This window comes from Hipposideros armiger, unplaced genomic scaffold (genome assembly GCF_001890085.2).
Source record: "Hipposideros armiger isolate ML-2016 unplaced genomic scaffold, ASM189008v1 scaffold_87, whole genome shotgun sequence".
NCBI classification, from domain to species: Eukaryota; Metazoa; Chordata; class Mammalia; order Chiroptera; family Hipposideridae; genus Hipposideros; species Hipposideros armiger.
The window spans coordinates 3,334,211-3,348,163 of record NW_017731437.1 but is presented as its reverse complement, the minus strand read 5'-3'; the positions used below and the strand labels follow the sequence as shown (position 1 = coordinate 3,348,163).

The window sequence follows — 13,953 nt, the reverse complement described above, 5'->3', positions numbered from 1 at the left end:
GATGCAAACACCCTTTGACATAGTAACATTTCTTCTGGGAATTTATCCTACAGATGTACTTATAGTTGTGCTCAAATAAGTAGCATTGCTGTACTGTGAAAAGATCACAGATATCCCAAAAGGACATCATCCAGGGCCTGGTAAACGACAGCCCATTTACACAGTGGAACACCACACACCGCTTGTCAGAGAATGAAGCAGCTCTCTGTATGATGATGTGGGACAGGCTACATTGTGAAGTGAAAAATTACAAACCTTACTGAAAAACATTTTTAAGAAGACCTAAGTAAATGGAAAGGCAAACCATGTTCTTGGGTAGAAGACTCAATATCACAAACATCTCCATTCTCTCCCAATTAATCTACAGATTCAAAGCAATTTCATTCAAACTCCCAAAAGGTTGGGGCCGGTGGGCTGCAGTGGGGGGCGGGGGCGGGGAGAAATAGTCCTGCAACCTAGGAAGGCTTAGTATAAAGGGGTGATAATGAGGCCAGGGTATTGAACAGATATGAAATATTATACCAACACAATAACAGAAATCCCCAAACAGAACCATGTGTCTATGGAGACTTGATCTATGGCAAAACTGGCACTGCACATAAATCAATGGGGAAAGGACGGATTGTTTTCTAAAGACAGCACTGAGATGTTGGGGCATGTGCAGCAGAAGAAATATACGTGGCCAAAAAATATGAGAAAGATACAAAACTTCTCAGTAATCAGGCAAGGAGAAGACATTTTATGCTATCAGGTTGGTAAAGTTAATACACCTGACAATACCTGTGAGGCAACGGAATTGCTCACCCATTGCATACAGTTCTATTTCATTTTTGTAAAAGATAGATATAGGTATAGTTTAGGGATGCATACCTATTTGCTAAAATTACAAAATAAAGCACACGAATGATTAACACAATATTCAAGATTGTGTTTGCCTTTTGGGGTGGGAAGGAGTTGGGAACAGGAAGGAGTACCTAGAGAGCTTTCAAGATAAAAAGATTAATGTTTTATTTTAAGTTGGAAGGCATATGTAGAAATAGATATTGTATTAAAGAATGATTTGAATAATTTAAAANCGGGAGCTGGGCTGGCCAGTGGTCAGAGCCAGTGTGCAGCAGCCTGGGGGTGGGGGCGGGAGCTGGGGTGGCATGGGGCCTCCGAGTACCTGCCTGGCAGCAAGGAGCACTTGCCCCTGACGCCTGCCTTGGGTATTCTGGGAGAGGAGACAGAAATGCTCAGCGGTCCTGCAGGGGGCCTTTCTGAGGCTGGGACTTACTGACTCACAGCTGAGGGACAGACACCAAGAGCCACAGCCGGGCTGACGTTCTGCTGATTCTCAGCGTGGTGGCTGCCACGGACACAGACACAGCTGGCCTAGCGCCGTGGTGGCCACACCCCGCTGCCGTGGCCTGTGCTGGGGACATGAGCAGGGGCAGGTGGTGAAGAGCCGCAGTTCCTGGCGGCCACCACCCAACGGGGCTGTGCCCCGGGGCCAGCCAGGGGCTGAGGCCAAGCTGGGCCCCAGGTGAGCCCGGCTGTCCTGTGGAGCTGATGTGTTCAGACTCTGCTCCCTCAGTCATTTGCATTAACAGGAAGGTGGCAAGGGACAGGTGTTGGCAATATACTTGCCTTGAATATTCAGAAACCTAACCCAGGAGGAAGTAGAGCGTCTGCTCTGTGCACTGTCCTAGGAGCTGGGGGCACAAATGAACTAACTGGTGACTGTATAACATGATGGTGGGTGGTGACAGATGCCAAGGAAGGGATGGAGGGTGCTTGTCAGGAGCAGAGCCGTCAGGGAGCACTCCTCAAAGGAGGTGACATTTGCTAAAAATGTAGATCTGTGCCCGCGGTTATCTGCCGTGCCGACCCCCTCTTCCCCTCCCCCAGGCCCCTGCTCTCGCCTCTTTGCCGAGACTGCAAAGCAGCAGCCCGCACGGAACACGTTTCCCTCGCTGAGCTTTCTATCTTGACAGCTGGGATAGAGGAGATGGGATAATTTTGCTTTGGAGAGACTTCTCGTCTTGCTGAATAAGAGTCAGCAAAGACACCGCTGGAGTCAGGCTTTCATTAGGCCAAGGCAGTGACGGTGGCCGCGAAGCCGCGGCAGTCCTGCGTAGTCTCAGTGAGGCAGCCTTCGGGCCGAGCACTCGGATAGTTGGGAAGCCACTGGGTTTTCCAGGTCGCTGACCTGTGTCCTCTCTGCCTGGGTGTGCAGGTCCCGCCAGCCCTTCAGTCTCATGCCCGTCCAGCCCTCCGACCCCCTGGAATGGAATGAGTCTATGCACTCCCTCCGGATAAGTGTGGGGGGCCTTCCGGTGCTGGCGTCCATGACCAAGGCCACGGACCCCCGCTTCCGTCCCCGCTGGAAGGTCATCCTGCCGTCCTTCGTGGGCATTGCCGTCCTCTGGCTGCTCTGCTCACACCGACCGGCCCCAGGCAGGCCCCCGCCGCCCAGCGCCCACAACTGGCGGCTCGGCCAGGCACCTGCTGACCCGTACAATGACACGTACCCCCTGTCAGCCCCCCAGAGGACTCCGGGCGGGACCCGGTACCGAATCGCACTTATCGCTGACCTGGACACAGGGTCAAAGGCCCAAGAGGAAAACACCTGGTTCAGTTACCTGAAGAAGGGCTACCTGACCCTGTCCAACAGTGGGGACAAGGTGGCCGTGGAGTGGGACAAGGGCCACAAGGTCCTGGAGTCCCACCTGGCGGAAAAGGGGCGGGGCATGGAGCTGTCGGACCTGGTCGTCTTCAATGGGAAGCTGTACTCCGTGGACGACCGGACAGGGGTGGTCTACCAGATCGAAGGCACCAAGGCCGTCCCCTGGCTTATCCTGTCCGATGGCGATGGAACCGTGGGGAAGGGTAAGTCGGCCCAGCTGCCTCCTGAGTTTGAGGTGCTGGGAGACGGGCCCCTGGCTGACTGCCACTGGCTTCGTTTGCACGTGCGGCGGGAAAGCGCTCACAAGCCCAGAAGGAGGGGACGTCGGGGCGAGCTGGTGCTGTCCTGCTTCTCCCCGCAGCCGGGAGCACAAGCCTCACGGGACCTCAGATCAGAGCAGTTTCTAGAAGTGTGAGCTGGCTGCTAGAGGACTGCCAGAGAAGGGGGCTCTTCCCAGGATGAGTTTTAGGGCTCTGTCCTGTGCCGCTCTCAACACCTCTGGGAACGTGGCCCTTTTCATGTCTTCCAAGGCATCCTGAGAGCACGCTGCGATTACTCCCTCCCGGTGCCTTACCTGGAAAGCCCTGGTGTCAGGGTGCTCTCATTTTGAACTAAGACTTTATTGAAAAGGTACACTTGCCTTGCTGCCCAGTCCTCCTTCCTGAAAACCCAGCAGAGGGAGGGTCTGTGTGAGCAGCTGTGACCCCACTCGAGATCGGCTGTGACCCACAGCTCTGCTCTTTGCCAGGCAGACCGAGAGGGGGCCCCAGTGGCCCGGAGCCCAGACGGCCAAGTGACAGAATGCGTTAGGCGCCAGCAGGAGCGTTGACAAAAGCTTCTGTCTGTGCCCGTGCTCCCCCTGTGGATCTGAACCTTCCAGAAAGCTCATCTCCACTGCAGGTTGCCTAAGTCGAAAGGAGGAGCCTTGAGAAATGGAGAGTTTGGGGGTCAGAGGAGATTGACAAGTGGTGGGCTGGGCCTTTCACAGCTGCAGGGACGTGAGGCACCAGTCTCGGAGTAACAGGACAGATGTCCCAGCAGAGTGCCCGCATCGAGTTGCCAGAGGCAGACGTCATTCCTTGAGGGTAGGAAGGGACAGAGCGGGGAAGACCAGGTGGGAGGGCAGGTGCCTTGCTGGCCCTCTGGGAATGGACCTCAAGCCAGGCTGTCCTGTCCCCGCTCTCTGGTCACTGTCTCCAGTGAAGTCCACCTTGGTGACCGCTGATGCCCGAGGCTGCCGGACCCCACAGGAGCCAGGCGAGCAGACGGCATCTCAGTCACGCCCCTCGTGTTTCTGTCCACAGGCTTCAAGGCCGAGTGGATGGCTGTGAAGGACGAGCATCTGTATGTGGGCGGCCTGGGCAAGGAGTGGACCACCACGGCGGGGGAGGTGCTGAACGAGAACCCGGAGTGGGTGAAGGTGGTGGGCTACAGGGGCAGCGTGCGCCACGAGAACTGGGTGTCCAGCTACAATGCCCTGCGGGCCGCTGCCGGGATCCGGCCGCCAGGTAAGAGCCCGTCGCGGAGCTCGCCGAGTGCAGCCGTCTCCTTGCGTATGATTTCGGCTCTCTGGTGGCTGCCCCCTCGGGCCAGTGGATTCTGGGGGCAGATGAGCCTTTTCCTTTCTTGCTCACCTGGCACATGGCCCCAGATGGCCCCCTGCTGTCGCAGACTGCAGCCCCGGGCCAGCTGTTCTGGTCGTCCCCCTGGGCTGGGGCCTCGGGGCATGGGGCCTGGCACTCGACTGCTGGAGGCAAGGTGGACAGAGCTCGGGTTCTTTCCCTCACCTTCCGAGAGGCAGTGTAGTTTGTGGTGGGGAGTCGCTCTAGGTTTGGGGGGACAAGACTGAGGATCCAGGCTGGCCTCACTTGTTACCCCGAAATGTGAAGGGGGTGATACTGCCTTTTCAGGCTCCAGGCAGCTTCTCCCACCCACCCCGACCTCTTTGGCACAAATCAGCTTGCTGGTCATCTCGCTCCCTTCTTCTGGGCACTCCCGGTGCCCTGCGGTCAGCACCAAGGAAGTGGGGGTGCAGACACACCGCACGGCGGTGGCCTCTCAGCGGCTCCGGGAAGCTCGGCCGGGCAGGTGGGGCGCGGGGACTGCAGCCCCTGTCGGTCTTTGTTACTCTGGATCCCGAGAACAGAAATGGGTGGAGAGTCCTCCAGGGAGCGTGGAGGCGGTCTAAAGAAAAGACGGGTGGGGGCGCCGCCGCCACCCACAGCTCCTCACACCTCACACGGCCGCAGCACCGAAGCACACACTGGGAAGGGGGCCACCGTCCCAGGCAGTCCTGGCCTCTGCTCGCTGACACCGCCCTGCCTGCCGTTGAGGGTCCCGCACACCCTGTCACGGGAGGGGCGGGGCCTGGGACGGCGTTGACCTCGCATCTGTCATGTGTCCCCAGGCTACCTCATTCACGAGTCCGCCTGCTGGAGTGACGCGCTGCAGCGGTGGTTCTTCCTGCCGCGCCGGGCCAGCCACGAGCGGTACAGCGAGAAGGACGACGAACACAAGGGCACCAACCTGCTCCTGAGCGCCGCCCAGGACTTCGGCGACGTCTCCGCCAGCCGCGTCGGGGAGGTCGTCCCCACGCACGGCTTCTCCTCCTTCAAGTTCATCCCCAACACCGACGACCAGATCATCGTGGCCCTCAAGTCCGAGGAGGACGGCGGCCGGATCGCCACCTACATCATGGCCTTCACACTCGACGGACGCTTCCTTCTGCCAGAGACCAAGGTCGGAAATGTTAAGTACGAAGGAATCGAGTTTATTTAAACTCTAAAAATGAAGCCATGGAGCGAGGCCGAGGGGTGGACGGTTTTAAGCTACATCAGGACTCAAATTGTATGAAAACCGGCGGTCTGCACTTTTCTGTGGTGTTTTGTTTTGCCCCTTTTCTTTCCGCGACTGAGGGGTAGATCGTGTTAGCGCTCTCGCCCCAGAGCAGGGAGGCCAGGCCCAGGCCTGTCATCCGCCAGGCGGATTTGTCAGCGGCCCGGCCGCGCCGCACGCCTCTCTGCGCTGCCATCTGCTGGTCCCAGCTGACCACTGTGCCCTCGCCCTGGGCCCGTCCTCTGATTCAGCCTGCCCTCCTTCCCGCTGACCCCCCTTGCTTTTCTTTCCGTTTGCTCTTTTGTTCAATAAATATTTCTTGAGCTCCTGCTGTGTGGTAAGCACTGTGCCCCCTCTGGGGACACGACAGCGAGTCCAAAGTGCACCTTCCCCTCAGCAACTCCCAGGCTGCCCCTTTCTTCCTCCTGAACTTCGGGCATTACAGCCACCCCCCCAAGTCCTTGGAAAGAACCTGTTTACACTGCAGGGCGTTGGTCACAGGGCTGTGTGAGCGAGGGCAGGCATCTGGGAACACGTCTGCCCGCAGTGCTGCAGGAAAGGGCGCCAGCCCATCGAGTGTCCCCAAGCCTCACATTAAACAGCCTCCATGTCATGTGGCAGAGTCCATATCCTCCCTGCAGGAAAAGGCTGTGGCTACACTGCACTTTGAAGTTTTAATTATAAACTTATTTTAATTAAAGCAACTTCCTTTCTCATAAAAGGGAATCACCAAATCTTAATCACACAGAGTCAAGTTCCACAGTTAACGAATTCATCACCAGCTGCGGAGGAAATTGTAACGAAGCAGTTACTCTTGGTAAGGCAAGTTTTTAAACATGTGTAAACCCTTGGCCAAAGGATGCAAAGATAAAAAAAACATTGCCTTCTTCTAGCAACAGAAACTCATGCCTTTAAAGCCTTCGTGAATGACTTGAATTTTGTTTCCTGGCTGGCTGGGACCCTAGGTTCCGGCGCACCTCCCCCGGGCCCGGCCGCTGGGCGCCTTGTTTCTGGCGGCTGTGGACGAGGCAGGCCTGGCCCTGGCCCTTTGTGTCTCCCCTTCCCTGTGGGAGTTTTGCAGCCTCCTCTCCACGAAAACTCCTCACACAAACTTGGGTTTGTCTGAGCCCCTGTGGTCTCCGCTCGATGCTGCAGGGTGAAGGCAGAGGGTTTGCGACGGGTCAGCCAGGACCAAAGCTGAGGAGGGCGCCTCCCCGAGAAGCTACCTCACCCCTCAAGAGAACATGGGGCGCCGTTGCGGTGGCCCAAGAAGGGCCATCTTTTGAGCTCTGGCTGTTACTGTGTGGACCCCTGTTTCACAGGCTTTCCTACGTTGAAACTTGAATCAGCCACCTGGAGGGAACCCAGTAAGGGCCCCGCTTCTTTACGCCAGACGTCTGTTTCTTCCATTGTAAAACAAATCACGAGAGAACGGAAAACAAGCTATTGAATGTGACACATTTCTCTGGAGCTCGGTGCCCACTAGACACGTCTTTTCTGACTCTGCCTGGCTGGGCTCCCTGACCCACCTCCGTGATAAATGGCATTGATGTTAGGGCTGTGTGAGTTTAAAATACAGAGACGAAATTAGGAAGGCTGGAGGACTTGGGAGAGTCCCCAAGTGGAGACCTCCCTGAAGCATTAACGTTGATGCCTCAGCCACCCGCTGGGTGCCCAGAAGCACCATTGCAGTCAGTGATTTTCAAATATTTTCAAGCTAGCCTTTTCCCCTCTGTATTCGCTGCTGTAAGCATAACGATTGTGTTTCTTCCTCCTGGAGCCATTGTTTTGTAAACAATAAAGTGCCAGAGGGTCTGAATGAGTCCTTTGTCCCCTGGTCTATGTTGGCCCCTCGCTGGGGACACCTGTTGGTTGGGGGGTCGGGCCTGGCCAGTCCTGGCACAGGGCCAGGGGGAAGAGCTGTTGGGACAGGACGTCTGATAGCCCAGATGCGGCTGTCACGGGGCGGGTACCTTCTCAGACTGGGGAGCCTTTCTGGAACCCAGATCATCCAGATGCTCTGAAAGGCTGTTTCGGTCGTAACGTTTAAGAGTGTAAGCTCTGAAGTCCCTCCCAGGTTCCAGTTCTGGCTGTGGCCCTTCCTAGCTATGTGACCTTGGCCAGACTATCTGATTTCTCTATGCATTGATGTCCTCATCCGTGAAAGGACGGTAATGATGGAACTGTTCATGGAGCTGTGATGAACCGTGAAGGATTTCACACACCTAAGCGTCTTCAGAAAATCACCGACGCTTGGTGCATACCCACCCATTCTGCTGGTGCCGCTCATCCACGGGCAGGGACCTGGCACAGCCAGTGTGAGGTCTTGAATGATCTGAAGAATCATTCAAAGGACACGCAGAGTCCTAGAAGTCCCCATACGAAGCCTCGGACACCAGGAGGGAGGGGCTGCGAAAGAAGAGAAGCCTGAGGGGGAGGAGAAACGGCCGTCAGACATAGAGGAGACCGGGCGAGCTCGGGGTCACAAGGCCAGTGGGCCTACGTCTTCCCTTTGTCCCTGCAGAGCCGCCTCTCCCCTCGCTGCCCTGCCCTCTTTGTGTTCCCAGAGGCTGACCTGAGTGAGTGAACCTCACCAACGGCCTGGGAGGCGGGAGAGAGGAGGGTGAGCTGGGAGCCCTCGCAAGGCAGCAGCCCCTCTGCACGGACTCTGGTTCCTGCTCTCTGCCCTTGTCCCTTACGGCCTAGGACTGGTTACGCAACCTTGTGCCACACCTTACAAACAGCCCTTGACTTAAATTATCTTAGTTTACAGCCATCTGTTCCCTGCTGAGAACTTTTGACCAGTACAGCAAGGGAGGAGAGTCAGCCATCAGACACGGCGGGGAGGTCAAGTCAGAAGGCCTGGAGTGTCCGTGGGCCAACCAACAAGAACGACGTGGTGGTCTTGGCGGTCCTCGGTCCTTTTAAGGACAGTTCCAGGAGGGTGGGGAGGGAGAGGCCAGAGGCGGGAATGGGAGGATTGCAGATGAAGTCGCAAGGATCTGAAAAATCAGCTCTTGACCGCCTCTGTGAGAAGTCATGACACAGATTCACTCAGGTAGTGACTTGTGCCCGCTTGGCACTCTCCAGTGTGCAGTTCATGAGGAAAAGGAAAACAACCAAAAAAAAAACTCGGAACTGGGTGAAGAAAAAGATTGATTTCTTTCCAATGTTAATCCTGTCTGCTCATGCACTTTAAGCAGATAAATTTCAAGGTAAATTATACCTTAATGAAATTGTGAAAAGATTTAAAAGCAAAAATAAAATATCTTCACACAAAGAAAATTCTAAGCCCAAATGGCTTTACTGGTAAAATTGTACCAAACACTTGAGGAAGAAATAACACCAAGCCAACGCAAAGCCTTCCATGATTTGGGGAGATGGGGACACTTCCCAACTCAGGTTATGAGGACACTGCTACCCTGATACCAAAACCAGATAAATACACTACAAGAAAAGAAAAACACTGACCAGTATCCCTCATGAACACAGATGCAAGAGCCCTTAGCAAAAATTTAGCCTGTTGAATCCAGCCATTCATAAAAATGAAAATGCTTCATGACAAAGTATGGTTTATTCCAGGAATGCAAGGTTGGTTTAATATTCTGAAACCAACATAATTCATCATATTAGCAGACCAAAAAGGAAAAACCATGTGATAATCTCAAAAGACAATGGAAAAAGCATTTCACAAAATCGGCACCCATTCATGACTTAGAAACAAACAAACAAAAAACTCTTAGCAAACTAGGAATGAAAGGAACCCCTTTAGTGTGATAAAGGGTATCTGTGAAAAACCTACAGCTAACCTCATACTTCACGTGGAAAGACTGTTGTCCTCCTCACGCTGGGACCAAGGCAAGAACGCCTGCTCTCACCACTTTTTCCCACCACTTCAGTTTTTATTTTAAAATCATTTTAAGCCACGGAGAAGTTGTGAGGTTTGGACAGGACGGCCCTGCTGTCTTCCCTTCATACAGCTTTGTCCAGTGATAACGGCTTCCGTAACTAGCGCCGTTACCAAACCCAGGAAACTGACATTGCTGTCAGCACTGTAGCCACCAGCTGGCCCGCTGGACATCCCAGACAGTGTAGCATGGCAGCAAAAAGGAGCCATTCAGATTACAGGAGAAAGAGTATAACTGTCTTTATTTGCCAATGACAAGATTGAAGGGGTAGAAAAGCCTAAGAAGTCTTGAAAAAATAACCAGTAAAATGAACAGTTCAGTTTAGCTAGGCTGCAGGATACATGGTCCACATGCAGAAATTAATTTTATGTCTATATAGCTGCAGTGAACAATTGGAAATGGAAAATTTTAAAACAATGTCATTGAGAATAGCATCAAAAAACACGAAATAGGTACAAATCTAACAACATTTGTGCAAGATCAATATGCTGAAACTATGAGACCCCAATGAAAGAAATCAAAGAAGAGAAACGGAACACCACATGTCATCTTCATGGCGGGAGGACTGTTTTGAGAAAGGAAATTGAAGGACTTATACTATCTGACTTCCAGGCTTAGTATAAGGCTCTAAGTAGTCAAAACCATGTGGTATTGGCATAAGAAGAGACATGTAAATCAATGGAACAGAGAATTTCCAGAAATAGACGCATATGAGTGTGGTCAATTGATTGGGTTTGTTTTGTTTTTACAAAGGTGCCAGGGTAATTCAGTGGGGGAAAAGACTGCCTTCCCATAGGGTTGGGACAGCTCTATTCCACATGGAAGTTACTGGAACCCTTGTCCCGCACTGCACCCACAGTTAGAACAGATCGTAGACCTACGTGTAAGAGCTAAAGCTACAAAACTCCTAGAAGAACATGTAGGAGAGAACCTTTGTGACCCAGGGTCAGGCAAAGGTTTCTTAGCTATGAGACCACAAGAATGATACGTTGAGCTTTATCCAAATCAAAACCTTGGCTCTTCAGACACTGTTACAAAAATGAGAAGGCAGGCTGCTAAAGGATTGTATCCAGAATCCATCAAGAGCTTATAAGACAAACAACCCAATTAAAAATGTGCATGAGGTTTAAATAAACACTTCACCGAAGAGGATGTATGAACGATAAATAAGCACATCTTCAACATCATTAGTCACTAAAACCACCATGAGATGCCACTGCCAGCCCACCAGCATGGAGACAAATACAAAGACTGACAATCCCAAGTATCGGTGAGGACCCAGGGTCACTGGAAGGGTCAGAGTAGGAGGGCTGACTGGTTCAGCCACTTTGGAAAACAGTTTGACAGTTTCTTAAAAAGTCCCATACATTTGCCAGATGAGGTCAGACAACTTAAGTTTGTGAACTCATCCTAAAAAACGTGCTACAGACCTTGTTGCTGAATATCACCTTTGAAGGACTCCCCTTGGGAAGCTATGCACCGATGCAGCGCCTAGTCTACCCTTCAAAGCAATTTTGTAACTCTTTCTGGAATGGCCATCAGAGCTGTCGTCGTATTACCCTTGATGTCCTGAATGTTCCATATGTCTTCCTTTCAATATTTCCTTTGTCTTCAGGTAAAGAAAGAAGTCATTGGGGGCCAGATCAGGTAGTAGGGAGGGTGTTCCAATACAGTTATTTGTTTACTGGCCAAAAACTCCCTCACAGACAGTGCCGTGTGAGCTGGTGCATTGTCATGATGCAAGAGCCATGAATTGTTGGCGAAAAGTTCGGGTCGTCTAAGTTTTTCACGCATCCTTTTCAGCACTTCCAAATAGTAAATGTGGTTAACTGTTTGTCCAGTTGGTATAAATTCATAATGAATAATCCCTCTGATATCACAAAAGGTTAGCAACATCGTTGCAACAAGTTCACGAACTTAATTGTCATATCTTGTATGACCCAGTAACCCTGTCCCTAGGCATTTCCACAAAAGAAATAAAAACTTAGGTTCACACAAAGACTTGTCTCCAAATGTTCCTAACACCTGTGTTCATGACAGTCCACACCTGGGGTGACCCAGATGTCCGTCCATGCATAATGCACCAACAAATCATAGTCAGTCTGTGCAATGGCCACTGCTCAGCGAAAGTGAACCAAATGACAGATATTTGCAGTGATGTGAATGAATCTCAGAAACGTACTAAGTAAAAGCAGCCAGATACAGAAGGTACATACTGTATGTGTCCAGTTATATGAAATTCTAGAACAGGCAAAGCCACAGTGGCTGGAAGCAGGTCACTGGTTGCCAGGCTGGGGGGCGGTGGAGGAGACTGACGGCAAAGGGGCATCAAAGAGCATTTGGGGACAGCGAATATGTCCTGTGTATTATGATTGTGGTCACAGTTACCACCTGTTACCGTTTGTCAAAGCTCATTAAAGCAATGCATTTTATTGTACGGAAATTCTATGTCAAGCCAGTTTTTAAAAAAGAAAAGTGTGTCTGGGACTTTCAGTCTCCTTGTCACAAGCGAGCCACTCCTGTCTGGAGCAGGTCATCAAGCTCCTGTCCCATGTTCCGTTTATGGGAGCTGAAGGCCAGAAAGGCCTTGAGACGCGCCCCCCCCCCCCCCCCCCGCCCTTCAGGAACAGACACCCGAGCTTTGATTCCGTGATGAGGCCTCAATCTAATGTTTTTCTTGCCTGGACGCAAAGGGCTTTTCCAGGACTCTGGGGCAAAGATTCAGCAATTTGAGTTTTTAAGCGTTTCCACCCACCCCCTCCCTAAGGACTTCCTCTGCATTCCTGTCCTTGACTGGCCACTTATTTGGGCACAAATCAGTGGAGATGATGAGAAGTGACAATGGTGGGGTTTCTGTGTCCCTAATCTGGTGAGATTTTAAAACTCACCAGTTCCTGGGCTGGCCGAGTGGCGCGTTGGTTAAGAGTTGGCTTGGGACACCAGCTCTGTGCAGCAGGGCCCCAGTTCAGATCCCACAGCTAAGATGGTGAACAACAGCTGGACCTGGAGCTGGGCTGCCGTGAGTCACGACGGCGTAGGCTGCAGTGGGGCTGGCCGGCAGCGGGGGTGCGCTTTTGTGAGCTGCTGTGAACCACCGTGAGCTGCCGTTCGTTGGCCGGTGGGTGACTGCCTCACCCGGGAAGAGCGCAATGCTAATACCAACATGGGCCAGCGAAGAGACATCCTCCACAGTTAGATTGAAGAACAAAAGGACAGCAACTTGTCTGTTCCCCTTCCCCCGATTCCCCAATTTAAAAAGTCTTAAAAAAACAAAAAACCCACCAGTTTCTTTTTCCAGTTCCGTGACCAGCCATTTCTCCCCTGGATCTTTCCAGTTTCTCTGGAGGGAACTAGAAGAACAGCGTAGCCCCCTCACACCTCACATCTTGAGCAGAGTCACTGGATGTGTGACGTGGGGGCTGTGGGCTGCCAGGGAAGTGGTGTGTCACCCAGGGGTTCTCATGCCTGGCTGCACCTGGAACCCTCTGGGAGGCTTTAAAATGCTAATGCCTGTCCCCGCCCCAGAGATGATGACTCCATAGCCTCCTGGGTGATTCGCATGCACAGCCCAGGTCGAGAGCCACTGGGCTAGTGACCTGGGGACATTCCAAGGAATAACTCTCCATCCTGAAGCTTGGGATGCAAATGACAGAAGCAGAAGGAGGAGTTGACTGCCTCATTTAAGGGCTTGGCCTTGACCGCAGGCCAGCCGCGCCAGGGGCTCACACCACCGCATCCAGACCCGATTCCTCCATCCCTCAGCCCTGTGCCCACCTGCATCCTCAGCTGGGCTTTCCTGGGGCTCAGGCTGAGGCACCCTGGGCCTCAGCCGCTGCAGGCCCCCCGTTCCCCACAGGGCTCCTCTCCATGCGTCTGAACCTGACTCTTGCTGGCTACCTGGGGTCACAGTCCCTCCCTGACACCATCCGTGTGGCCACGGGGTCAGACCCAAGGGAACCACACAGCCTGAGAGGGGGTGCTTCCCCAGGGGAGCATCGAGGTGCTGGCTTCCTGTCGGAGGAAAGGGGGTGATGTGAGGTGGGCGAAACAATTTATGTGCACTCTAGAGGTTCTGTCTCCTGCCCCACTGGGGGTGAGCCTGTGGGAGAATGACCATTACTGGGGAGCAGGTGGCAAGCGCAGGCCCTGGGGTCAAGGCTCCGTGTGGGGTACAGCTCTTCCACTCGCTGGGCATACCTGGGCATGTTGTCTCATGTCCCAGAGCCCCCGACTCCTTGGTGGCACTGTGCAGCCTCACGGGGTGGAGCCCCTCCGTGAGGTCGGGCATGTCAAGAGCTTTGAGCAGGGGAGACACGCGAAATGAGCAACCATCCCAGCAGGGTCCGCCGGCTGGCAGTGAGCGGGTCCAGGAGAAAGCGCCAATTGTTCTCAGGAGCCCGCAGTCAGCACCAGATGCAGAGCCAGCCTGCCACCCTCGGCTTTTCTCCTGCTGTCCTGGTCTCTCCTCCCCCACGCCACTCCCCCAGGGCTGGCCCAGCTTGGAAGTCTGTTTAAATTCAGCTGTGGCTGTCGGCTGTCTTG

At 53.2% G+C, this 13,953-nt stretch overlaps 1 protein-coding gene across 1 annotated transcript in view; it reads left to right on the top strand.

Annotated features, from left to right (window-relative positions):
* Positions 1-7,325, top strand: part of CANT1 (calcium activated nucleotidase 1) — a 14,020-nt gene extending 6,695 nt beyond the window's left edge. The window contains exons 2-4 of the mRNA XM_019644379.1: positions 2,219-2,871; positions 3,973-4,176; positions 5,076-7,325. Coding sequence (XP_019499924.1) covers positions 2,241-2,871; positions 3,973-4,176; positions 5,076-5,446 — 1,206 coding nt within the window. The 5' untranslated portion in view covers positions 2,219-2,240 and the 3' untranslated portion in view covers positions 5,447-7,325. The remainder of the gene's footprint in view (positions 1-2,218; positions 2,872-3,972; positions 4,177-5,075) is intronic.
* The last annotated feature ends 6,628 nt before the right edge of the window (positions 7,326-13,953 follow it).